Source organism: Corvus hawaiiensis, chromosome 18 (genome assembly GCF_020740725.1).
Source record: "Corvus hawaiiensis isolate bCorHaw1 chromosome 18, bCorHaw1.pri.cur, whole genome shotgun sequence".
NCBI classification, from domain to species: Eukaryota; Metazoa; Chordata; class Aves; order Passeriformes; family Corvidae; genus Corvus; species Corvus hawaiiensis.
In genome coordinates, this window is record NC_063230.1 from 12,860,895 (window position 1) to 12,886,958 (window position 26,064).

At 40.3% G+C, this 26,064-nt stretch overlaps 1 protein-coding gene across 11 annotated transcripts; it reads right to left on the reverse strand.

Annotated features, from left to right (window-relative positions):
- Window positions 1-1,693: 1,693 nt before the first annotated feature.
- MPHOSPH9 (M-phase phosphoprotein 9) lies at window positions 1,694-25,991 on the reverse strand. Of its 11 annotated transcripts, none has more exons than XM_048322561.1 (24): window positions 25,852-25,991; window positions 23,282-23,414; window positions 22,890-23,037; window positions 21,630-21,719; window positions 18,217-18,719; window positions 17,843-17,966; window positions 17,098-17,182; window positions 15,780-15,886; window positions 15,244-15,369; window positions 14,010-14,446; window positions 13,284-13,442; window positions 12,259-12,346; window positions 11,213-11,428; window positions 10,313-10,360; window positions 9,884-9,948; window positions 9,346-9,447; window positions 7,656-7,793; window positions 6,782-6,957; window positions 5,896-6,060; window positions 5,458-5,578; window positions 5,036-5,139; window positions 4,009-4,214; window positions 3,571-3,639; window positions 1,694-2,682 (listed from the first exon to the last, which is right to left on the reverse strand). In XM_048322561.1, exons 2-24 carry the CDS (start codon window positions 23,386-23,388, stop codon window positions 2,581-2,583), a joined length of 3,486 nt encoding a protein of 1,161 aa, XP_048178518.1. In that variant the 5' UTR covers window positions 23,389-23,414; window positions 25,852-25,991; the 3' UTR covers window positions 1,694-2,580. The 11 variants fall into 11 exon arrangements, with proteins under 11 accessions (XP_048178518.1, XP_048178519.1, XP_048178512.1 ...); XM_048322562.1 differs by having other exon boundaries at window positions 22,905-23,040; XM_048322555.1 differs by having other exon boundaries at window positions 22,890-23,040.
- Window positions 25,992-26,064: the final 73 nt, after the last annotated feature.

Here is a 26,064-nt window from a genome sequence, read left to right on the forward strand (position 1 = left end):
TCTTCCCTCTCTGCAAAGGCAAAATACTCGCAGTTTGTTTTGTAACTGCTCCCCGCATTGCCACACTAAATTGTAGTCCACATTACAGCTTCTTGCGAGGCAGATTATGCCTAAACCTATCAATGCTACAACGAGACGCTTTTAAAATCTGCTCTCTAGAGATGTGAACAAACAGAAATTCTGTTTTCCAAAGTTTAAATCTCACAGCTGAAGGAGTTGAAATGTTTATTATCATAGAGAAAACTATGCATGGGAGTGTCTTGCAAGGGCAGACTGAGGCAAAGGAGAGCCTGGGGCTCCAGGCAGGACCTCGTAGATCTGGTAAGGAGATAAATGCCAACATAGCTGGGAGGTGTCAGGTAAGAACACAAGAGGAAGATGACTAAAGTCCTCAGCAGAGGAAGTATAAGCTTCTCTGGTTCTCTGAAAGTCCTTATGTGTCCTCAAAGAGAGAACAAGGCAATTTTCTCGTGTTAAGGGGAAGTTGAAAGGGGATTAAAAACATAAGGACAGTGTCCGGCAAAGGGCAGGGCCAGCAGTCCTGGTTCCCACACTAAACGCTCCCTGTGCCCCAGTTTTTGGTGCTTCGGGTCTGATTTTCAGGAGCACTGAGCATTCAGGCCTCCCACTGATTTAATCTGGAACTGCAGAGCCTCTGCCCCTCTGATGAATCAGGCCAAAGGCACCACGCTGAACAGGTCACAGTTATTTGAGAAGGTTGGCCTAGAAGTTTACTAAAAGCAACACTTTCCCTCCCCCGCCCCGAACCTTCAGTGTTATAATAGAACAGAAATAGCCTAAAGAGCTCCAACAGATGGAGGAGGACTTTTGATTAAAAAATAAATTCTGACTCACAATTCAGGTTTTGGGATGTAATAAAAAGGAGTCCATGAATATGAATAGTGCTGGAAAGAATGGAGTGGAGATGAAGGGAGGTTAGAAGGAGAGGCAGTGAAAGAGCTGAGCTGATTTACCTACTTGCCTCTAATGTCTGTCAGGAAAATTCTTTGGTTTTGCTGTAGCACTGATGAAAGAAAACAAGACCATTACTGGACTCATGAAATTTTCCTGTAATGGATTCCTTGGAAAAATCCCGCTGGCTGACTGGTATTTCTGAAGAATGCTTTAAAACTGTGCCTGTTAATAACAAAATAGTGGGAAAACTGCACATGAATAGAGCTAAGCAGGGAAGGGATTCTATTTCCTCACCCTTAACCCCTTGTAAGTAAAAATTACCAGTGAGAACATGGAATGCCATCAGAATTGTACATCTCTTTGTGGAGACTGGAAATACATTGGAGCAAGTCCTCTCCAAGCATTCAGACCCAATTACTGCATTTTAGAGTAAAGGGGAAAATGAGTAACTACTATCCTTGACTTCTGCCTGGCTCTGATCTTGCACTGGAAGTACCCACAGGGCAGAAGGGGTTGGAAAAACGACAACATTTTTGAAAAGACCGTGCATGGGTAGGACAGTTCTTCATCAAATATCTTAAACCACAGCACTCTAATTTTAGAATCAGACCTTCTCAGGCTTCCTCTATGACAGCTATTCTGGCCCTATAATCACATCACTGGTGGCTAAACGTCTTGAACAAGGACAGAATTTGAAACACACAATATGATTAAAACCTACATTATCGCTGATGTAATATCCCAGAGCCTATTATTGTACTTGGGCAGGAGGACAGAATCTAATTAAACATTTATTAAATATTAAAATACAAACCAAAGTATCAATGTTGGACAGTAATGCAACAATATGTCAACTGGCAAATATGTATTTTTCACCAAGAAAAATCCGTTTATGTTCACAAATACATGAAATGTACACGAACAGAACACTGGCACGAAACCCAGTCTGGCACATGGAACCAGTAACTTCAGGTAAGGAGTTCCAGTCCTGGAGTGTCAGCTGGAGTCGAGTTGTTCACTGGGAGACAAGGGAGGCTGCTGTCAGGTGAATCCTGGTACTCACAGTATCAAAACACCCCTCACTGTGAGTGCTGGGAGACATCAGATGAATCGGAGCAGGATTTTCCTGCCCCAGCCAGCCATAGTGCAAGTACTGCTCACAGTTCTGTCACAATGAAAAACATCCATTAAAGGTTTAAATTAAAAGGATTTACCACAGAACAGCAGTTCTCTTCAACACAGGTAAGTCATGTTGCTTTTTGTATTAAAAGTCCAAAATCTCCTCTTGGCTAATATTTACATCACACCATAAATATTTATAAAATGGTGGAGGAAAACCAAGTGCAAAAGGGTAACACTATCATTTTCTGAAAACAAGCTGCCTTTTAGTTTCTTATTATAAATTGAATAACACTATTTAAAAATAATTAATATTTCTAAAAATATTACAATACAGGATAAACATTGATTTCTCAGGTGTAACAAAAATATGTTTAAAATAGAGGTGGCTGTTTGAAGTACAAAATATTGCTGTTTGTAAAGGGTAACATGGTTGCAAAACTACTTTTCAGGGTTTATAAAAATACAAAACAATTTGCATTTACTGAGTGCATCCTTATATATTAGTGCAAAAAAAACCGTATATTTGCAGTCAAGAGAGAATTGTCAAAGATTCGCAGAGGTTCTTAAAACATGAAATCTTTTCAGAGTCATTCGTATTAACCCCAAATCTCTATTAATTCTTTCCAAACGATCTTCCAGGGCTTCCTAAAAGAAGAGTTAAAAGAATAAAAAAGCATTAATAATAAATCATAAAAGCCAATGATCCTTCTAAAATTAGGAAACTGCTATCATTCCTATATTCCTGGTATCCTTTTTGAGGCCTTGGGAGCATTCTGTTATCACCCAAAAACCAGAGCCAGACCTACAAACCTGTCATGTTATTTTTATGTATTTGTTGGCTTTTTTATCATGTGACTTATGAAACTCCATGAGAGAAATCTGCCAAGAATTAGGACTGATAATTAGGGAGGCACATTTAGGAAACAGCTGATCACTGCAGCGAGTGGCAGTATTGATTTACTGGAATGCACTTTTAATTTCAAATTGCTAAATTGGTAACACGCCCTGGGATTACAATTTAGGAAATGCTGAAGTTGAAGGCTTTGTGGAGAGCTCTAAAAGACAACTTTCAGACACTTGTTTTTATTAAGAGTCTGCAGAGTTTTCCACAGAAAGCACTTCCCTGTATTCCACCTAAACTACTTATCTTCTTACTTTCTTCTTTATACTTTCAAGGAGACAAAACCCAACCAAACAAAAACTAAACTTTTCAATTTCTCCTACAGCACAACATCCTCTCTGCAGCTTCAGGGATCGATTTCATAGCCACTGCATTTTGTTAATGCATTGCCTTTATCTACCTCTCAGTGTTAGTACCAGAACAGACTCTTCTTGCAGTAATTTGGCAATGTGCATCCCATGTACAAAAAATAAAAGATATAAACAATATAAAACCATAACATAAAAATCAAAAACGATATAATAATCCCCACAGTAATGACACTTACTACCCAGAGGATCCTTTTTCTACATTATGTATTCTCAAACTGGGGAAGAACAAAAGAGAACAGTAGTACAGAGAAGCTTTTTCACCTGATTTAGTCTCGCTTGCAAGGTCATTCTTCCACCAGAACAAGGGATTCGGCTCAGTGCAGCCTCAATCTAATAACAGAAAACACTTCAGCTGTAAATTAGTTTCAAGAACCAATATGAGCCTTCCTAACTCCTCTTACAGAAAGAGAGGTGAGGTGTATGAATTACAGATACATGGAGAATTTTGTTCTTTAACACCATAATACTGTGCTAACCCCCACCCACACTGTGTTTGTGTTACAGTGACTTTCCTTTAATGAATTCAGGGACAGGGAAGGACTGCAAGTAGAGCAGGGAAGGATAATGGCACATTCCTGATGTGACACTGAAGTTGTGCATGAATTTCAGCCATGCATTGCATGGATAAATGGCTCCATCCCTCACATCTCATACAACAATTATGATTTCTCACAACTTGAAAACAAAAATAATCTTTGCCTGTTGCTTTTCGTGAGTCAGCTCATCAAAAAGCCTCTCTGTTTCAGCCAGAGTTGTAATCCTTGCTGTGTATTTGAAGTCTTCTTCACAAGGTGATTGCACTGCCTCGTATCTCTGGCTCCTCTCGTCCCAAGCTGCCGCTTTCTTCATTCCATTACTGACGGATTCAGCACAGGAGCTGTGTCTGACACCTGAGTGCTGCCTTCCTGTCAACAGAACAGGAGTCTTTTTATTTGTTTTGTTATTATCTGGGAAATTGTTACACAGGACAGAAAAAGAAGCTAATGACAGCACAAGCAGCATGGTTTTGGCAGTGCACGAACCGAGGAGAGGGACAAGCAAAGGCTCAGTCACTTGCCTTAAACAGCTTCCCGAAAGAATGCAAAACATTTGTATGGGTCATCTTTCAAGTGATCTTTGAAACACAGCATATTTTTTGGTTAACAAACAGATTCCTGTGTTGTACTAATTAGGAATTACTTTTACTGGTACATTTCTAAATATCACCAAGCTGACTGGTTGTCATGCAAACACCAGTCTAAATAAGAGCATCAATAAAACCAAAAAGCAGAACATTGTGACAAGGAGTACAAAAGTGAGAAAAGATCAGTCATTTCAAAAAATCTGAAACAACTGGTTTTATTACAGTTACTCTTTGCTGTCTGTAATGCAATGTTTAGCAAGAGAATTTTATTAGTATGACTCAGTATGTACATCTTAATATAGACCCCACTAAGATATGCAGTGTACAACTGAGTTAAGCACAGGGAAATATATTGCCCTTCTTTCTCAATTTAATTATTTCTCTTGTTCTGCTGTGTTTGTGCACACACACGTATACATAAAGATAAAATACTGTAGGAACAGGATTTCTCTGTCTACAGGAATAAGCCAAGATTTAGAGGATTTTTAAAAGCTGGACTTCACAGAGTAAAGAGTCAGCTTTCCAGTCAAGCAGCTGCTAGCACTGTGGAAAGAATCGTGGTACAAAAATAAAGAACGGTTTCCCTCCACTTTGACAGATTACCTTCTACATCATCTAGTGAGTGAAACTGGAGCCTTTTCCTTGGATTATTGTGCTGTAAAGTAGAAGTAGGACCAGTTTCCAGGTCATCTAGAAGTATATCAAATCTACAGAGCAGGAAGCACACAGCAATTACTGGTTAGAAATCATGTATCACGCAATACATTATTTTCTACTTTTACACCTTTGGGTTGAATAAACAATTTTTTTTTTAGAAGAAGCCTGTAAGTCTTCTAAATCCTGTTCAATCATTCTAGATTTTCCTTGCCAGATTTTAAAAAGTACAGCTTAGCTTTATATTCAGAAATCTTCACAACTCATTTTTGAGGACATTTAATGAACAAGAAACAGCAGCATTAAGCCTATATAAAAATCCTGCTTCTCTAGTAATGATCAGAACACAGCTGTATTCACCAGACTCGTACCTTGTCACTGTGTTTTCATTTCTGCTAAGCAAATGGCTAAATCCAGGAGAGAGGTTTTCTTTTGGAGATCGTTTTGGGCTGTATGTCACAGACACTGGTGCCAACATTATCTCTCTTCTTGCTGCAAAAGACAAAGTATGTTTATCTACCTTAAACTCCCCAGTGCAGTACCTCCCACTCATGTGCTTACAGCTTAAAAGAATGCTCCTCAAAGCTGTCTACATGTTTAACTAAATTAGATGAGAAGAGCTTCACAACATGGAAAAATGAAAATAAACTCAGAACTCTCACATAGTCTGTGATTACAGACATGGTTTTTTTCAGACTGTCGGAACAATGCAGAAATCCTGTCTCTATCTTTCCATCTTCTAGAGGAGCCTTTCATGATTTGATTCTACTGTTTGAGTAACACAAAGCAGAGCTGAGAAAAGCACTGACTGGGAGTGTTGGATTTCCTGTTTGCAGGAGGAAGGGACGATGACCTCTGGCCACAGGGGGAGCTGAACCGCTTGGGTCTGTGCTGGTCTTTCCCTTTCTCTGGAGATCGGTTTGCAACCAAAGAAGGTTCTACAAACCCAACAGTCTGACGTCGAGTTGATGGTTCTAATTAAAAGAAAAGAAGTTGTTATATTAATCAATTATTTTCAACACAAGAACTCACAAATATTCCCCCGAACTCAGCTTTTTCTCCCTCACATCAATGTATTTGTGCTGTTTAGCTCAAGTCTCTCTTCCTACTCCTGGATCAGACAGTTTAACTCATGAAAAAGGATCTCTGCAGTGTGTGAGGGAGAAATGATGCTGAGTAATACTGCTTAATAGAGAAACAGTAGAAATCAGGCCAAAAGTGTCTTTTGGGAAAGGCTGGAGGACCTGCCTGAGGCTCAGAATATAAGCTTTTAAGAAAGACTCAATGTTTTCTCTGAATCAGTGTTGTTACAACAGCTCAGTGCACTCCCACTTCCTTAATACCATTCCCATATACCACCACGGAAACTAAAATGGATGTACAGCAGCCAGAGCTTTGTTAGGACTCCATTAACATGTTTATAAAGACTGAGATATTCTTAGAAAAGGGGACATTAACTAGTCTCCAGCTTGAGACCTAACAACAACCTCTGCATTCCCCCTATTCTAAACAAATCACTTAGATATCTAACTTCGAATTTTCTTAGGAGAACCCCAAAAATTTGCATGCTAAAACTGTTTTTATTCCATCACTGAAGCCTGATGGACTTGAATGCTGAGAATACCAGAGCCAGAAGACATGCAAACAAAGAAAAGCCAGTAAAGACATGTTCAGGAATACAAAAATAAGAGTTACTAGCTGGTGCATCTTCTTTTTCTGTCTGTGTACCCCAATCTTTAAATACTTTTCCTTCTTCAAGTTCTTTAAAGGCTTTTATAATTGGTGCTTCTGACATCTCATTTTCTTTCTTTTCTATTGTGTTTGTTGAAGAATCTTCTTGTGAGGAGTCTTTTTCAGGAGGAGAATGATGCCTTAAAGAATGTGAGGTGGTGGAAGGAAAAAAAAGAAGATCAAGTTTTGTATTTTGGGTATTACATATACCCAAACATGAACAGAATAAACAAAAACATGAAGACATTTAGTTTAAGATTTTCAGTAAGGATGCTTTTAATTTCAGCCAAGAACCCCAGAGGGTTGTGTTAGAGTCAATTCAGGAATCTAAAGTTGAACAGTGCGAGTTTAATTTGGTGGCTCAACCTGTTCTCAGAACTAACTACGTCCTGACAAGGCTTTAGAAACTTCTAAATAAGAAGACAAACTCCCAAGTTACACCTGAAGCCTCCCACTGGTGGAAAGCAGAAGCCAAGTGCCACAGCTCACACTCAGTACAAGAGAGCACACGGTGCCCAAACCCAGAGCAGGTTTGGACACAAACACCGAGAGCAGCACAAGAGGCAGGGCAGGATTTCTGCTCCTTCACAGAATGTGCTGAAGGCTGCTCCTGTTTGTGTCACAGCAGGTGAGGGAATGAAGATTTTAAGGAATTTTAAGGAATTTTATAGCACCTACAGCATTGCCAAATTTTTTGAGAACTCTATTTAACAGGTACAAAATCTAGAAACATGAATCCAGTCAATTCTGGATAAAATTTTTTTAAGTGTTCCACTTTATTACTTTTTAGAAGTGTTCCACTTTCCATCATGGTGGGCACTGAAGGAAACCAACTCACCTGGGAGGAATATAGGTTTCTTCCAACCTGTTGTCTTTGGGGCTTTCCTGGCCCTCCAAAGGCTGCCCAGTGAAAATGGAATATTCAGCTCCTGGTATCAACCACTTTCTCCTGCTGACATCAGGAGTTCCCAACTTGCTGTGGGAATAAAAAGCTTCAAAATTATGAAAAGCTTTGGAGTTTGGGTTTTTTTGTTTGTTTCTGCTTTGTTTTTTAAGAAAAATCTGCAATTTATTCCAGTAAACAGAAACGAATATACAATAAACTTGTAAATACTGTGGAAAAAATAACTGCTTTTTAAAACATGCTTGTAAAGTAAAAATAAAATATTTGGGAAAAAAAATCGTATGTTGAGGTTTCAGTCTAAATTACACAATATGCTCAGAATGCAGAGCTCCACAAAGATCTTCCTGTAATTTAATGCTGCTTACTCAGCCCAAGGTTTGGGCTGCAAGTAGATCTCAACTAATTAAATGAAAACATTTGGTGGAGATTACTGCAGTAGTTCAAAGCATCTGATCTCAGCTTTCCTTTGGACAACAATTATTAGAAAAATAAAAAAGAAAAAACAAGAAAAAACCAGCACTGATGACCTGAGAGTGATAAATATTAACTAACAAGCATCAATTAGTATATTATTATTTTGAACTATCAAAAGAAAAATGTGATTTCTATACACAGGAAAGAAGATAATTAGGAAAAAAGGATCTTGTTTACCCAAGCCATGACCTGTAGGCACTATTCTGTAAATCTGTCCTGCTGGGCATTCAATTGGAATGAGGCTTTCCTTGAGCCTCTGAGATCAGTTAGGGACAGATTAACTTCTAAATCCACATTGGCTCTTGGGTCCCCCTCCCTGATGAACATGGTCTGCCATGTCCAGGTCTTCCTTTTTCTCTTCATTGTTGAGGGGTCTGGTTCATAAATATTAAAAGAGCTTTAAGCAGAAATCTGTCCCTCTAATATTTTAATACATAAATTATTTCCATCTTTGTAATCATCAATATTTAAATCTCCCCAAAGTACTCCTGTTCAATACATCCAAATGGACATCCCCAAATCACATGAATTGTCATTTTGGGCTCCACAGCATCAGTGCTGAGATGGGAAAGACACTGAACAAGCCATAACTGAGTAATAAAAACCAAAGGGGGAAAAAGCTTTCCAGGCCTTTAAAACATAAAAAAGTCCCTCAAACAACAAACAAATAAAACCAGAGCACAGATCAACTTGAATTTCTTTAACATAAATTCCCAATTCAAACCAGAGTATTCATTCTAACTGAACTTCCACTCTACTCTCAGGATACCTGTACAGACTATACTTAGAACCATACCAAGCAGGAATCAGCCTTCCACACCAATGACACACAAAGAAAACCTCCAACGTCTAATCAGACTATGAGATTGTATTCCCAAGATCTTTGTGGAGTACAGGAATTCAGCTGAGCAGTTGGGACCTAGCAAACACTCATTTGGGAAGGGAAGGGACAGTCTGCCAAGTCAGAGATACATTATCCACAGTATTTATTTGGGTTTAATAATTTCTTGGCACATCAAATCTCTGGATTACATCACATGTGTTTAATCCATTTTAGCCCATGGAGTGACCTCATCTTGATCCATTTTTAGCCAAACATGTTAAAAGCTGTTCCAAAACACATTGTTTTCATGTTTGAATATTCACTTACTTGGCACAAGAGGTTCTTACACGACTTTCACTTATATGGCGAAGTTTCAGTGTATTTTCATGTTCCACCTGCTTGAGCTGAGCTTCAAGCTTTAAAATTGTCCTAAAAAAGATGCATTATGAGATGATTTAAATGGCATAAAAGAAACATCATATTTCTTAAGAGTTTGCTCATTTTTATTCAGATATTCTGGATGAAGCAGGAGAACAAGAGCAATTGCTGTGTTTCTGTCTATGTATCTCTGTTTGTCTAAATATGGATATAAATATGTATTTGAATTTGAAGTTAAATAAATCACATAATCTGGCCAGCAAGACAGGACCAGGAGATACTGCTGTGGAGGCAGAGGGAGTAGAAAAAAATGCATATCCTAAATTAATGAGATTTTTAGTCTGTACAAGCAACATAAAGCAACATGAAATTCTTCATAAAATGTAATTAAAATTGCAAGATCTACAACCCTCACACTCTAGGAGAAGTTGTTTAGGCCACAGGTTGTATTTCATATTGTTAAAACAATAATAAGTTTCACAGTTACCTTTTCAAATCAGAAATCTCCGTGTTTGCATCAAGCAATTTGTTTTCAGTTGTATTTAACGTATCCTATAAGGACACAAAGAAAAATGTAAAAAACCCAGAAACTACAGAAGTGCATTAAATAAAGCCCAAGTAACTCCACATCAGTCTTGAAAACAAATACATTAAATACATCTTCCTATTCAAAGGGTCCATTAATTTCTTTGGCTTTGACTTTGCAGTATTTTTGCTGTCTGTGACTGGAAAATAATAGATTCCAGTTTCCTTCCTTTTGCCTCCAGGACTCTGAACAAGGAAGTTATCAGTACAGATAAATACGGATCTTTCTCTTTGAGCTTTTTCAAAATATTTAAGTTAATTCAGCTAATTCCGTGGCACATTATCACAAAGTTTGCATGTTTGGGTTTTTAATTAACCAGTGTGTGCCTACCTTTACTCTTTCATGTTCTTTTCCAAGGGATTCGTATTCTCCTAAAAGCTAAAACAAAACAAAAGAACACACAAACCCACAGTGAGACCACAGCCAATTAACAGTTTTGTTGGCTGCTGTAAAATCATCTCAACAGCTTGTCTAACACATGCAGAAGCATTACAGGGGATACAAAATGTACTTTAATAGTATTTGTTAAGCTCTCCTTATCATCTTTTAATTGGAACAAAAAGTTATAGACAGGACAAGAGGAGACAGCTACTTAAAGAATGTATTTCTAATTTTCAAATTATTTGTCTCTAAAGAAACGGAATGAATGAACCAGTAACATTCCTCAGTGACTTTAAAAGTGACTTTGTCTTTTGAAATTTCAATTGTAAAAAAGAAGTTAAAGCACGAAGTAGCTTTTCCAGCCAATACCCACTCTGCCAATCCATTTAAGCATTCCATAAAGCTTTTCCTGAAGAATCAGAGGAACAACTCCTTTGATTCAGTCTAAAATCATACACAATGAACAGTTTCAGCACGTTGGGATGAGGTATGAAAAGTTTAGTCCATCTGCAACAAGCTTAAGAGAGGAAAATGACTTTCCAAAATAATTTCATGTCATATCTTCAAAAATAAAATTAACTAAGAGCACTTAGAGTAATAAAATTCCTGAGACAGACTTTTGCAAGGGTTACCACGTCGAGTGCACACCTGCTGCCTTCAATAATTGGTTTTAAATATCCTTTAGGTCCATAGTGCCCCCCAACACCCAGCCTAGTAAGGAGTCAGCTGAGTCATTTCTGTTTCCTTAGTTGAGCATTACGACTTTCCAGTGGTAAACTCAGAGTATTTTTCACACCCGGGACTTGCTGTCGTGCCCCTGCCAACACCATCGTCCATTTTCTTACTCACATTTTGAAACATTTTGTTTTCTTCCTGGAGCCTTGTGTTTTTATTGTCAGATAACTTGTAAGCCTTCTCAAAAGCCTCCTCCAGCTCCTTAAGCCTCGATTTCAGGCGGCTGATGGTGTTGTCCTTCTCCTTGTGGGCTGCGCGCGTTTCCTCGAGCCGCTCCTGCAGGACTTTGGAAGTGTTACTGATGGCACAGAAACGCTCCCTCCAATCTGCCTGGAGGACAGAAAACGTTCTTTAGAACTTTAAAACATTCTTATTCCCTGGCAGATTGTTTATTTCAGTTCAAAGAATAATCTAAAGTCATCTGCACAGAAAGCAAGGGTAGACCTGTATATAAACTATACAAGATTTTTGCTCATTTCTTTGACTTAGAAAGAACGAAAATAAAGACTAAACCCTCCAAAAATGCATGAATTTTATAGGATTTAAAATATCTAGAGGTGAGGCCTCCAGTCCATCTGACTGACTCACTTTCCAGTATAGAAAAATGTCTAAAGAAGGTCAAATTAGTCTCTGCAGGTGTCTAACTTTGATGACGAAGTGTCCAACTTTCATGACAGTGTCATTTTGACTAATAAATGCAGCTATGCATTAATTTATGCACAAGCAAACAGGTCTGGCCTAGCTAGAAAAGCTGCAAATACACCCAGAGAGAGTACTTTTGCCCCAGCATAGGTGAGATTTCTTCTATCACAGCTCTAATAAGAAAATAATTAAAACAAAATAAATAAAGAAAATTTAAAGAGAAAGGTGATAAACACATTACAGTATTTCTCTGTATCTCTCTCTTAGAGACTTTGTTTGATCCCTGCTAACATGGAAAAAAGTTCATGAGCAAAAGTCATGATGATTCAAGTAGGGAATCCTAAGAAACTCAGACAGGAAAGTCACTATGTAACATGGGCTGATGTTACACATTAAGGGAAAGGTTGAAATGCTAAAAATAAAGAAAGTATGGAAACACTGATCAGCTTATTAATGAAAAAGTTCATTCTTTAACCCTTTTACTTAAAAAGCAACTTGAATTAAGAACATACACTTACCACTTGCTTTTCTAGCACATTATTCTTATTTTCGAGGGCTTTTATGCGAGCACTTGCTTCATTCAGAGCTGCATCTAACTGGTCACACCTATTTATAACACACAGATTAAACCAATCTCTTGAAATCTTCAAATAATAAATCTACATTCTACAGCCTTTTTTCCTCCCCCAAGCATCCCCACGAATTTTGGTGCCCAGCCTGTGATCTCCTCCCACGATCTTCAGCCACTGCAGTGTCTCTGCTCAGAAAAGCTGTGGTGCCCTGGGGGGCGAGCAGGAAACTGAGAACACACCAATTCTGTGAAGTATTCAGCTGTCTAAATTTGCAGTATGTATTTTGACTGGCAGTAATTCTACAGAAATCACATTAATATTCTCTGTATAGCAAACATCCAAGCTGTAGCTAATGGAATACACAGCAGGGGCACACAGACTCCAGGGTAAAGCCACCAATGAATTCAGGACTGGTTCTGTGTCTCCTGTGGTTCTGACATGGAAGGTACAGAAGGGTGATGTTCACCAGCACGACAGGAGAGCACAATCTTTCAACACAGATCATTTCATTACAAATTGCTCAGGAGTACCTCTGCCTGCCAGCCATTCCTGAGGAAAGCTTGTACTGGCTCCAGCAAAATTCAGGTCAAACAAGAACTCTGGTCCAAACACCACATTTGCTGTCTAACAATAGTGAACTGATCATCACAGAAGCATGGAACAGTTTGAGTTGGAAGGGACTTTAAAGCTCATCCAGTTCCAACCCCTCTGCCATGGGCAGAGACATCTTCCACAAGAGGAGGTTGCTCAGGGCCCTGTCCAACCCTTTAACCAGAGATGGGGCAGCCACAACTTAGCAACTGCATTAAATAATGCAAAATTTATACTTAACAGGGAAATATTAGTATCATAGATGCATGAAATCTTCAGAATTGAAGAGCGACATAAACTTTTCAAGATACTCCAAACAAGGATACTCAGTCTTAAAAAGAGCACCACGTAAAGAGAAAGACAAGAAGGACAAAGAGCACCTGTCAGCAAGACTTTGATTGATTTTCTTCAGGTCCTCAGATGAAGCAGTTCTATGGCTTGACTCCAGCTGCTGTTTTAAGCTCTGTATCTCAGAGTCATAGTAAGCTCGCAGATCAGCGATGTGTCGAGCGTGTTTTTCCCTCAGGTTCTGCCTAATCCTATTTTCAATATAAGAATTTTTAAAAATTCCAGCCATCCACATGACCATACACTGCAGGATTCATTGGCACATAACGAACTCAGCATATAAATGTCTCTTACAAAACTCTACTTGCATTCAAGCTAAAGCAAAAACAGCTTTGTCATCTAAGGCAGAGAGATATTATGATTATTATACACAAATAATATATACAAACACAATACAAAGCTTTACTTTTTTACAAGCCCTCATACATGGAATTTATGCCCTGCTTTTTCCATGTGCAAATCATGGGAGCTTCAACAGCAAATGGAGGATATTTATTTTTCCTAAGTGCATTAATTCTGTGCTTCTCCCACCATTTGATGCCAAAGAGGAAAACATAACCCCCCCCCGAACTTTGAAATTCTCTGCCTAAATGAACTCCCTCACACAGCCTTTGAGGGAAGGATGTATTTTTATTTTTATGTCTAAAGAGACATGACCAAGAGAACTCACATATTTTGTTTGGTTTACTACTGTTGTTTCATTTCTTTCATGAAAGTACCAGCTCTGTGACTTGTAAAAAAAAGAAAGAATTACTTACTTTGACATTACCACAGGATCTTCAACAGATGCCACTGAAAGGCTGTAATCTGGCAAACTGTTGTCAGCACACTGAGTAACAGAAGATGGAGTTAGAGTCAGTGTTTCTTCCTCCTCAGTGTTGACTAAATTATCCTTGTCAGCATCCCTGTATGCCACTGGGAAGGGAGAGCTGGCCCTGTTTTCAGTTTGGAAGGCGTGATTTCTCCACAGGTCCAAGCGCACAGCTCTGCTGCTGGCAGGGTGTGTTGGAGAATCATCTAACTGAGATGAATTACTTGTCTGTGAGAAAGAGTCTGTGTCACAATGACTTGGAAATCCGGGCTCTGCCATAGAGTCTGGAGAAAAGGGAGTAGAGTCTTCAGGAATATTGAAAAAACAGCGTCCCTGGTTCTGCTGACCTGGTTTCATATGCAGGGTTGGGTCCAACGTCAAGATCTAGGAAATAAGTTACAATGCTAAAAAAGTTGTGATTTAACTCCATTTACAAGAACAAAATTTATCTAAAGGCATCAGTAAACCATATAACATACTGCAGGTACTATACTGAATATTATTAAAATCATTTGGTAGTGACAAATAAAATGAAGGCACCTGTAACACTGAAATGACAATACACATTCCCAACAATTGCAACTTAAGTTTCTAAGTTTCCATTAATAAAGGACATACCCAACATCTGCAGCTTCCTAGAAAACCTCTGAAATTTCAGTTATGCAAACTGAAGGACTAAGATGTCTGTTTCTGTGTTGAAACAATAACTTTGCAGGGTTACAAAAGCACTTCATCAATTATCTAAATGATACAGTCACACAGCAGCCATCATTTCTGGGTTATGTACAGGACTGAGAGCTGTATAAAAAACCAGATACGATAAAGAATCATTTCCACAACCTGTGCCTGCTCTGTTTCACGGGTGGAATGAACTTGTCTTGTGGGAAGCACTAGGAAAACCCTGCTCCTGCCACTGCAGTTCCACGTGCAGCTCACCAGCTGCAGCCTCAGCAGCAGCACATCCGTCCCTGCGGCATCCTCAAGGTTGTGCAGCAAAGGTGCTTCTCTGCCCAGGCTGTTCTTAGAGGTTCTTTCAAGCTGGATCCTTTCCCAAGCTTCATCCCTCAGCTGCTAAAACTGCTGTTCCAGCCTAACACTGGAGGTGGCAGCAGGGGCCAAGCCATGTGAAACCAGCCCAACATATCCTCAAGAGAGATGCGAAGTAAAGAAATCAGTGTTACCTCTGGTGGGTGACTTGACTGGGAGGAAGGCATAAAACTCTGGTCTGGCATCTGCTTGTTTTCCCTTTGTCTTTTATGATAAATATCCTTCAGTGATGACAACTTCCTTTCATCAGCAGAAGACAACTTCAACAGGCAAAATCGCTGCATTACTTTTTCTGAACACAATCCTCCACTCCCAATAGAGATAAGCAAGTTCAGGGGTGAGTTTAGCTAATAAAGCAGTTCAGAACAGGCAGCTTTATTCAACGCACCCAGCTTAAAAAAGGGTCTTTAACAAGGCACATACACCTTTAACATATTAGTCACTTTTCATCTTCTATACACATTTTCTTTAGAATGACAAAAGGTCAGTAAATTCCAAGTGAGGTTAGTGGGGTACAGGAATAATGAAGAGCCAGGGTATGAGAGACTGAGATAGCAAAAGAGTTCTCACAGAGAATGTAACTTCTGGAGGGCTGGTTCTTTCCATCACAGGCAAAAAGCAAAGATGACAAGAAACTATATGACAACTTTTAAACATGTACAAAGTTTACCTGAACTGGTGATACTTTTGTGGAGAAAACATCAGGACACTCACTTCTGAAATTCTCTGGTAAAGTGTGATACATCTCCTTTTCATCTAACTTCCAGTATGAAAGTCCTGATAAGAAAAAAAGACCAAAATAAAATTAAAATTACAAATTTCAAGCTCACAGCTATAGAACAAGAATCCAAAATCCATTAGTAAAATGTTATTTTGTCAGTAACAAGAATGCTGTATTAGTTATTTGCATCCACTGCTTAAGGATGTCATTAGAGTATTTGTTACCAGGCCAGGAGTTACAAGAATCTCAGTGCAAAGCACAGGCAACGTAATCAGTCTCACATCACACAGCACCAGCAACAAAAGCTATAAATCAGTTAAAACACACAGATTTGGTGTTCAAGGGGCAAATCCTCATTTACCGCCAACTTGTATTTCTAATGATTCCAGTATAGCACTTAAAACTGGTACCACCCAAGGAATAATCCCAGATGCTACAAACTCTTCAATGTGTGCAGCACTCTGTAGCATGCAAAAAGACAAACTACCAGGACTAAGAAGGATGGCACAAGAGGAACAGACACAGCCTCAATCCCACTTCAATTTCTTATATGTGTCCCTCTCTCAGTGGCTTGTGAAGAAGCAATAATTATACACAGTTTGCAGGGCTGCATCTCTGTGCCCCTGTTTGTTACTGAAATGAATCCACCCTGTTATGATCAAAATATGTGAATTAGTTTTCTGGCTTTGATAAAAAAACCACAAAAACCAACACTCCCAAACCCGTGCAAACCCACCAACAACCACCCCTCATATACACCCCCAGAACAACAGAGCCAAACCTTACCAAAACACAAAAAAAGCAACCCTCCCCCCAAAATTAAAGAATCACCACGTTACACACTGCATTATTTTGTTCTTGTCACGCAATTATTGCATCATGTCCTTGGCTTACAGGAATTCTGCCTCTATTACCATGAACTCCTGTAATTACCACACCATTGATGCTAATATTTGATACCCTACCATGACAGTAACAGTAATTCCATTATGAAACAGCTTTATACACCAGGTTCAGCTTTGAAATGCTGAGAAATTTGGAAAAAAAAAACCCAACTGCTGCATGTCCTACATCTGCCAGCAGCGATACACAGGAGGTGCCATCAGTTTGAAAACAGGAGCAAGAAGCAGAATTAATGCCACAGCAAAGCTTGTCAGTGCTTAAATCCTCCTCACTTCCCTGAAATTATTGGAGATGCATTCCAGTAAGAGTTTTAAAAATGAGAATTCAAAAGAAAGGAAATTTAGGTACAAGAAATTAACTATACCTGAAGCTTCTGACACTATGGAATTCGGACTTTCCTTTGGTTGATTGAGGTAAAAAGGTGGCAAAGCAGCATCAGTAAGGTTTGTCTAAAATTACAATGGAAAAACAAATTCAGAAGGAAAATCACAAGGCAAAGGAAAAAAAAGCAAGGGTATAATTTTTAAAAATCGCATGTAAATGTTCTTAGTCTTTTTAAGCAAAGAGATTTAATACAATTATACAGCATGATCCAAACCTACAGAATTTATATTGAGGGTAATCATAGCCAAAAGTGGAACTAAGCTAAGGCACATAATTAAACTGGTATATCCTAAGATGTGCCTGTGCTTTTGTCCTGAGCAAAGTGGTTAATGCCTTAACACACAAAGAATCCCACGTGCCAGAAGAGGCATCACCAGCTGAAATCAAAGATCCTTCAAAAATTACAGGGCACAATAAATTACCATGACCTGAAGCCTCAGCTGAGAATGTGGTCGTTATCTCTACAAGGAAAGAACATGTGCCACTTAGGGACGTGTTAAGACAAAAATTAGGCAATGAATAAAGTAAGATAAAATAGCTATGTGCCTAAATATGGAATGATCCAAGAAGTAAACTTTGCCCACATGAACTTTAAATATGTGAATGGGAGCCCAAATGCTTAAAATATGAAAGTATATGCTGAATGAGAACATGCTGTAACTCTGAAAAAATACCAGTTACAAGAATAGCATTAGAAAAACATAATGAAATAAAAAGAGACTTACGTTCTCTAGTGGTAATCTCTTCACTCTCTCATTTTCTTGCATAGAGTTCACACACTCTTCATCTGCAGTTACTCTTTTTGGTTGGGTTTGTTTCAACTTTTGTGCCCATGATGTTAGAGATTTACTAGATGGTAAGAAACACACACATACACCTTAAAGTATTTCCCCCAAACACATCTGCAACAGCTAAACACTTGAGATGCAGATCTGCATGATTCAGAAACATCAGGCTAAATAAATGTATTTATCTGCCAAGCAGCAGAACATCAAGAGGTTCCATTCAACTCAGACATGTTCCTGGTGACCCCCAGCTTTTACTAAATGGGAATTGTCTATAATAATAAATTAACACATTTGGGAAGCTTATCACTTACCTGGCTTTTTTCCCACGCTCATCTTCATCGGCTTTACATTCAAGTTCAGCGGGAAAAACTAAAATGTCATTCCTTCCTGATGAACAGTTTTCCTCTGGTTTTTTCGCTAAAAGTTCTCTTTTATTCTGAGCTCTGCCCACAGCTGCATCACTCTGCAGCCCCGCTCCGTGGGCAGCGTGCTCCATGCAGTCTGTGCCCTGCTGCCTGGGCTGCCCAGGGCTCAGCTCGGCGGTGGACAGGGTGCCGTAGCCGCTGTTCATCGAGGCCTCGCTCCCCACACATTCCTGCTGCACATCAGAGGCCTCTGGCTGCGTCTCCCCTTCGCTGGATCTCAGCTGGCTGGCAATGCTCTCCTGCTCCTCAAACGCCTCCGAGCGCATCCCCATTGGGCTCGGGAGGGATGGAAAGGTGTCCGTGAGCTGGGCAGGCAAACCCCGGCTCCTGCTGGCACCCCGAGTGCTGCTCTGCAACCTCACCAGCTGCTTTATCTCATCCTGAATCAGCTGCACAGAGGAAAAGGCACAATTCCCATGAGGTCCTGCCACAAATCACGTTCCTATTTTGATGCATCTTCGATTCATGTTATTAGTGGGAGATTTAGAGTACTTATTCCATGTAACTCCAAGTTTTCATGTGCAGACATCTCATGCATAAAGTAGATAAATACATACTGTGCATAACAGTAAAATGTCCATGGGAACAATCCTTAATTCCATGCAGTGAATTACGAGTCTCAGTAGTCATTTATTCATGTAAAAAACATGCATGAATGTATTCACTAATTGCCCTCAGAACTATAGTTACCTACCAACCAGCTAAAGAAATACCAGCTATCCAGGTGTTTGCCTAAATTTAGGTCTGAAACACTTTTTCACTTGGATACACATTTTTAAAGATTGCAAGGATGCTTTAATTTAAGTATTAACCATTATTATGAGAATAGGAATAATGTACCTCTGCAAGATTATTTGCATAAAACTCGACTTTAAAAACCCCATTTAGAGATTAAGCTATCAGGTTCATATGGTACAAAGTTCTACCTTTTGATTGTTTTGGTGTCTGATGGAGTGGAGCAAACCTATAACTGGATCACCAGATTCAACAGGTCACTTACTCCTTTGTCTACAATGTCTGAAAAGACTTATTTCTGTATATCAGCTAAGTAATTTTAAGTTCTAAGTTTTACAGTTGTGCACTGGCAATACTGAAACAGCTCTGAGAAGTAATTCATGCTTTTGCCAAGGGCTGTGAAGAGATTTCACATTTGTGCCCGTGGCCAGCACCTCTGCAGAGTTCAATTGAGATTACTGAACTGCAGGAGCACACAACTCTTGCACGTGACAAGACAGAGCACAGAACTGTTTCCAAGAACGTATTTCAAACTAATTCCCTCAGGAAAGAAAGAAGAAAAAAACTTGCAGTAATTTTGAGGATGTGGAATTCAATGTTTTTTCACAGAACTGTACATTACTCATATGTGAATAGCAACTGGAAAGCACAAATTGAACAAAAACGATTTATTCTCTTAAAGTAAGAAATAAAAAAGAAGACTTAACTTCAGAGGAACCTACATGTAATGCTAGTCAGGATCAAGCCTCAGATTTTTGATTAACTTGCCATAGAACTAACAATTGAATTCCAGCTCAGTCCTTCTATGCCAAAAATAACAAACAAAAAACTTGGGATTAAGTTTCCTTCCACTACAAAGTTTTGTGTTCTGCTATTGATTTCAATCATGACTGCAGCAATTGTTTGTATTTTAATTCTGTGATCCAACTCTGTCAGGAAGGTAAGGAAGGGAGAACAGGAGGGAAAAAACAGAACTGGAGTGGGGGAAAGAAGATCAGATTCACTGCTGACATTTAATCTTTGTCATTAATACCCTGTGCAGGGAAAGTGAAAGGCTCCTATTCCAATTAAATTGCATTTTTACTTCTTTTTGCATAGTCACAAATAATTCCAAGAGATGAAAGAAAATGGGAAAAATAAGAAGTGCTTTCTACAAGTTTGGGATTGTAATTTTGTTTTTAAATTCTCTTTGATAAAGTCTGATCTTGGGATGATCCACAGCTAGTGACAGCTTCTCCCTGGCACACTTGTCTTCTGTTGCATAGATCACATAAGCCAAGGGCTGACCCCACTGATTCCAAAGGGAACTCAAGGTCTTTTGATCCCTATTTTCATATGGATGAAGATTTTTATAAGCACAATTGGTCCTGAAACCCAGCACAGAGGAAACCTGATCTCAGAATCATGTCAGTGCTGATGCAACATCTTGCTATTCTACCACAAATAGTAGATTATTACTGGTTTTGTGTCTTTTTATTACTCTCACTAGAATGTGTTTCAGTGTTTTCACTAGGTCACTGGCACACCAGTGTAAGTTTGGAATAGCTCCATTTATTTTCTTTAATGCATTCACACAAGTCAGTTACAGCTGTTGATTTTGTGTTTAGTGTGGCAATCCATGCAGTTAGTAAGTCCCTGCTGACACCACACCCTCAGCTCTTCCAGAGGTAGCCTTTCCTATTAAAAAAAGATAAAAACCAGCAAAGCCAACACAATGGATTAGTAAAGACTATGATCAGCAACAAGTGAATCAAACCACTACAGTAAGAGGAAGGAAATACAAGGGTAAGGAAACACTGGTGGGACGAAAAGAACAAGATGAGAGGGAGGGGGGGAAGTTGGGGAGGTGAGGCAGGAGAAACAGGAGATAGGATAAAAGGACAGTACCTCTTGTTAATTCAGTTCAGGAACTGTTGATTACTACTAGTGTGGAGGGCATCAGGAAAGGGAAGGGAAAAACAGCAACCAAAATGATGAGCATATTAAGCATTATATATTGATAGTATTACTGTCTGTTATATATACATATACATTTCTTCTGTTCTAATGGATAAATGTAGTCCAGCAAAAATATGAACCTTCACATGGGTTATTTTTCATTCTTAGAAAGGAGACTGTTCAACTGAAGGTGAAAGAAGTGTTCAGCTATTACAGTGATGGCTTTCCTAGGCTATATACTGTTTAGATGAGGGGATGAGAGGTTGTATAATATTTTTAATCAAAAGAAAGCTATATTTTCTCAAAATTAGAAATTATACAGTCTAACAGTTAATAAAAACCACCTTGTACCTATAAAATCCCATTATCATGTGAACATTCTGAACCAAAAGTTTGTGAAAACGACACAACTGAAAACAAATGATCCACAAATCACTTCTGAAATGGTTCCTACCAGTTACTTTGTTAATTAGCCAAGGCTGTCTCAAATATGCATCCTTTAAACAGCACTCCAGTCATCCACTTCAATTAACTGCCTCTCTGCATTGTTTTGGAGGAATGTGGAGTTGGAGGGGGAGAAAAAAAACATTCAGCCTTATCTACCTCCATGAACAGCCATTACTTACTTGGATTTGATGGTGGAACTGCTCTTGCTGGGCAACTATTTGTTCCTGACATTGTTTTTCTACCAGTCTCAATAGCTGTAGCCACCTTGTCTGTTAAATCACAAAGTAAAACAATTAAAGCACAGCCAAATTGCATCTCTTATCTTTTCCTCTGGCTACAAATAGTTTTGCAATCCTATACTTGGGTGTTGACACAACACAAAGTTGAATAACAGCACTGTGGTTGCCCACCCCACAGTACATCCAGCCTCCACCATGCCAATCAATGGAAACTAAAAGTAGGAACAGCTGCCAGCAAAGAACAGTGAAATTCTGGAAAGGTTGATTCCAGTTCCATTAATTACAGGCAAATCTAAAATTGAGAATTAAACACCCCTCTGTCCATTCTCTTCAGTAAGAAAGTCTTTCCCTCAGCAATCCAGCTGAAGGCCATGATGCATAATTACATAGTGGAAACTAAAAGATAACTTCAAAAAAATCAAATGTACAGCATTCCTGAAACATGGCAAAATCTGATGTTTAAAAACTATTTGATGCTAATGTTTATGGAGCCTGGTGCTTGAAGCACAGGACACGGGACACAGACATCAATATTCTGTTCCTGGAGGTGTTAAAGAGAACCCAAATTAAGCATCTGTCAACACACACTTGGATGGATCCCAGCCAGAAAGCTCAAACATTCTGCAGGAACAAGCCCATGGTATGGAAAACTGATGTTCCTTATGATGACTAAAAATAATGATAAAAATGTGAAATACAAAAGGACAAAAAATATTCAAAAGAGTGTTTGGGAGAATTAGTTCATTGAAACTACATCATTATTTTTGCGTTGGTTTAAATCTGGAAACAAACTAATCACCTACACATCTTTACAAATGGAAACAGAACCAGTTTCAGAAAAAAAACCTTCTAATTTCTAGGATAATTTCAGACCAGTTCAATGTGCTACAATTTTAATGGTTTAAATTCTTCAGTTCAAAAACCTGCTATCTTTAAGTATTGTAACTTTGGGAAAAAATATTCAGATCCATATTATAAAACACCAAGATATAAAGATAAAATATTGTAAAACACTAAGATAACATTGCAGTAAAATCCAGCCAGGTGATTAGTTCCCTTATTGTAAAAGGCTCTGTCCCATCATGAAGAATAAACACATATGCAGGTCTTTCTCCTGAAATAGCATTAGGTTCATCTTAAAAAAATGCAAAGCAAATACATTAATACCAGCTTTTTAAAATAAACCTTAACATCAAATACCTCACAGTTCCTCACAATTTCCGAGTCAGCGTGTCCAATGTTCTGGATATCTTGCATAAAGGAGGCAAGCAGCTCAACAGAATCAGGCTTTAATGAGGACCTGGTATTCCCTGAGTAACCAGAAACTCCATTGGGATTGGATGAAGGACTTCTGGTGAAACATGAGGAAAAACAATTATTTATTGTGTCAGGTGTGCAACACAGTGGCCAAAACAATACACTACATAGGCTAGACTGCCAGAAGAGAATTATACACTCAATTTACATTGGAACTCTCATCATGTTGAAATAAAAATTTCACCTTAATACAAATATTACTGTGAAGGCATGCTAACTAAGCAAAACCAAAAGAATAATAAAAACATTTGCTAGTGTTTCCTTCAGCACATTACCTGTTACAATTCAAATTACACACAGAGCTGTGGGTGTTTCTGCCATCAGAGTCTGCAGAAGACGAAGGGGTTCCTTGTACAGAATTCACCACATCGCAGTTTTCCATATCTTAGTCCCAAGTATGACATCACCCTGAAAACAGAGAGGAATAAGCATCACTCTCTTTCTTTAAAAGAACATTTGACTTTATTGTGTGAAGAAATAGAAATGGAATCGAAGAGACAGTTGTTTCAGCCAAACCACCCCAGCAAGTGCAAATATTCCAAAAACCAGGCTCCCTCCTTCCCCTGTGCTACCCCTGCAAACAGGAGCTGCTCAGTCAGCCTCGTGCCTGCTGGGCCTCCCACAAGCCAGAGAGGCTCCTAACTGTGCATCACACATCCAACACCGGGCTGTAAAGGAGGTCTGAATGCAAAACATCCCAGGTAACACCATGCTGTTTGGGCGGGACTGGTTGTTTTTTTAAAATCTGGGGCTCCGCAGACCATCTGCAAGGTGTGAGATCTCCTAGTATCAATGTATTGAAATGTGACTGAGGATCTGAACCTTCACTGGAAGAAACACACTCGCCAAAAATAATAAAATTGAGACCAACTGAGTTAGACTGGGGTCGAGCAATTCTGCCACTTCTGTGGGTTAATATCTGGCTTATTTTTCTCACAGATCACTTGTTTCATTGTTAATATGTAACATTAATTCAGAAAGCTTTGAAATTGTTTTGAGCTACATTTCTGACCAATTAATAAAACAACAACAACAAAAAAAAGGAGTCAAACGGGAATCCCACAGTGGTTAAAACCAGCAGGTGGTTAACTGAAAGCATCATAAATAAATAAATACACAATACTTGGGCCATAGTTTTACAGCACTCAAAGCAGAGTGGCTGTAGAGAGACTAAAATATTCTTCCAGTTTGCATACTTTCACTAAGAAAACCCTTGAAGTACATTAATTATTCAGTTCTTACACAGGTCTTATTTCAGCATGTTCTACACCCTGGTGAATTCAGCCTGTGTTCTAACACTGAAGAAAAACCTTATGATCATTTCAGGGATGGAGAGCAAAAAGAGACATTAAGAAATATCATCTTGGTAGTCTGATAATGCCAAGAATAACTTCCTGCTGCCTTCAAGAAGCACAACACCTCCAAAGCACAACCATTCCTCTTTACAGTGCTTACAAAGAACTGCTGATGTGTTTTACAGATTCAAGCTTTTATTATTTGCAAGTACAAAGAGATGTATCTCTAACAGAAGTGTTAGAGATATTTTCACCAGAAGGAAACTAATGAACAACTGCCCTATTTTTCCCTGTTTTACTGGAGCCTGCTTGGCTTTAGCAGGAATGTTTTTCAGGTACTCACTCACTATCTCCTCTGGGTAGGGCTGAAAATGCCAGAATTGGAAGGAAGCTATCACAGACACACATTATCCCTCTGACAGAGCTTCTTGGATAAAGAAAAGAAGAAAAACACGGCTTTTTTCTTTTTCTAGTGGTCAGAAGTCAGCAATACTGGGAGGTTATCAGGCCGCTAAGCTGACAGCTAAAGCCGAGGCTGGGAGTGTCACTGGAGCTGCTGGATGGGGGCTGCATCAGTCACCCCCGTCTCCCCAGGATGGAATCATGGGTGGCCTATCTCAGCAGCACAGCAATGGGTGGGACTTAGCTGTGACACAGGCTCGTTTCATAACCTCATTAGAAGTCTGTTCTCAGTAAAAAAAATATTAGTGAGCTGTAACTGTGCTGCGGGAGCACTGTCATCCATCGATCCCACAGCACAGCACGGTCCTTACACGGCCACGTCGCTGCAGAAAGGGGCACGGTTGCAAAAAAACAAGCTGCGAGGTGTTTTAACTCAAAAATATCGGCGCTGACTTCGATGCAAACGCCGGCGCCAGCGCAGACACACAGCCCGTGAGGTTCTGCATCGCTTCCTGAGCCAGACCCGATTCCTTCCGATCCCTCGCAGATCCCTAAGCGGTGACAGGGCACCTCGGTGCTCCCGCCGCCGCCAGGCCCCCATCTCCCCACGGACTTTGAGGGACCCGCAGAAAGCACAACGAGCCCCGCGGCTGCAGCGCCCCAGGGCGTCCTCAGGAGCCGCCCGGGCCCCAAGGGCTCAGCCCTCGCAGGGATCCCTCTCGCCACGTCTGCGCCCTCGGGGCCGCCTCCCGTCAGTCCGTGACCCCCTCCCCGGTTCCGTGTGTGTCCCGTCCGCTCACAAGTGCCCCGCTCCCCCCCGCTGTCCCCCGGGCCCCCTCACAAGTCACCCCTCACTCGGCGCGGCCCCTCCACGGTCCCGTCCCTTCACCAGCGCCCCCCCAGCGGCTCCGCCCCCCCGCCCCGCTCAGGCCAAGCCCCGCCCCCTCGCTCTCATTGGCCGGCCACCCCTCGCGCTCCGCGATGTTGACAGCGCCGCCGCCTCGGATTGGCTGCACCGCCCGCCACTCTGCGAGGAAAGGGGCGGCGCACCGGGGGCGGCCTCGCGGCTACGGAACCCGGCGCGGGGATCCGGCCAAGCGCAGCGGCGCTGCCCCCGCCGGCTGCCCGGGCGCCCGCTCGGTTCATACCCGCATCGCTGGGAACCCACGGCGCCCGGCAGCCGCCTTCTCCCGCGGCCTTGAGGCGACGAACAGGCGCGGCCCTGCGCCGCCCGCCGGGCGATTGGCGGCCGAGAGTTTCGAACGCGGGGACGGGGGTAGAGGGCGCTCCGCGCTGAGCCCGGCCCGCTGATTGGCCGCCTCGAGCGCGCGCCGGCCCGCGCCTCCCGCGCTGATTCGCTG

Excerpts from the sequence above, each read along its gene's own strand:
- MPHOSPH9 (XM_048322555.1), bottom strand. The coding sequence starts at position 23,388 with ATGGAAAACTGCGATGTGGTGAATTCTGTACAAGGAACCCCTTCGTCT. Across the intron at positions 21,720-22,889 it reads AAATTGTGAGGAACTGTGAG|ACAAGGTGGCTACAGCTATT; the intron begins GTATTTGATGTT and ends GTGATTTAACAG. Across the intron at positions 17,967-18,216 it reads GAGCGTGGGAAAAAAGCCAG|TAAATCTCTAACATCATGGG; the intron begins GTAAGTGATAAG and ends CTTACCATCTAG.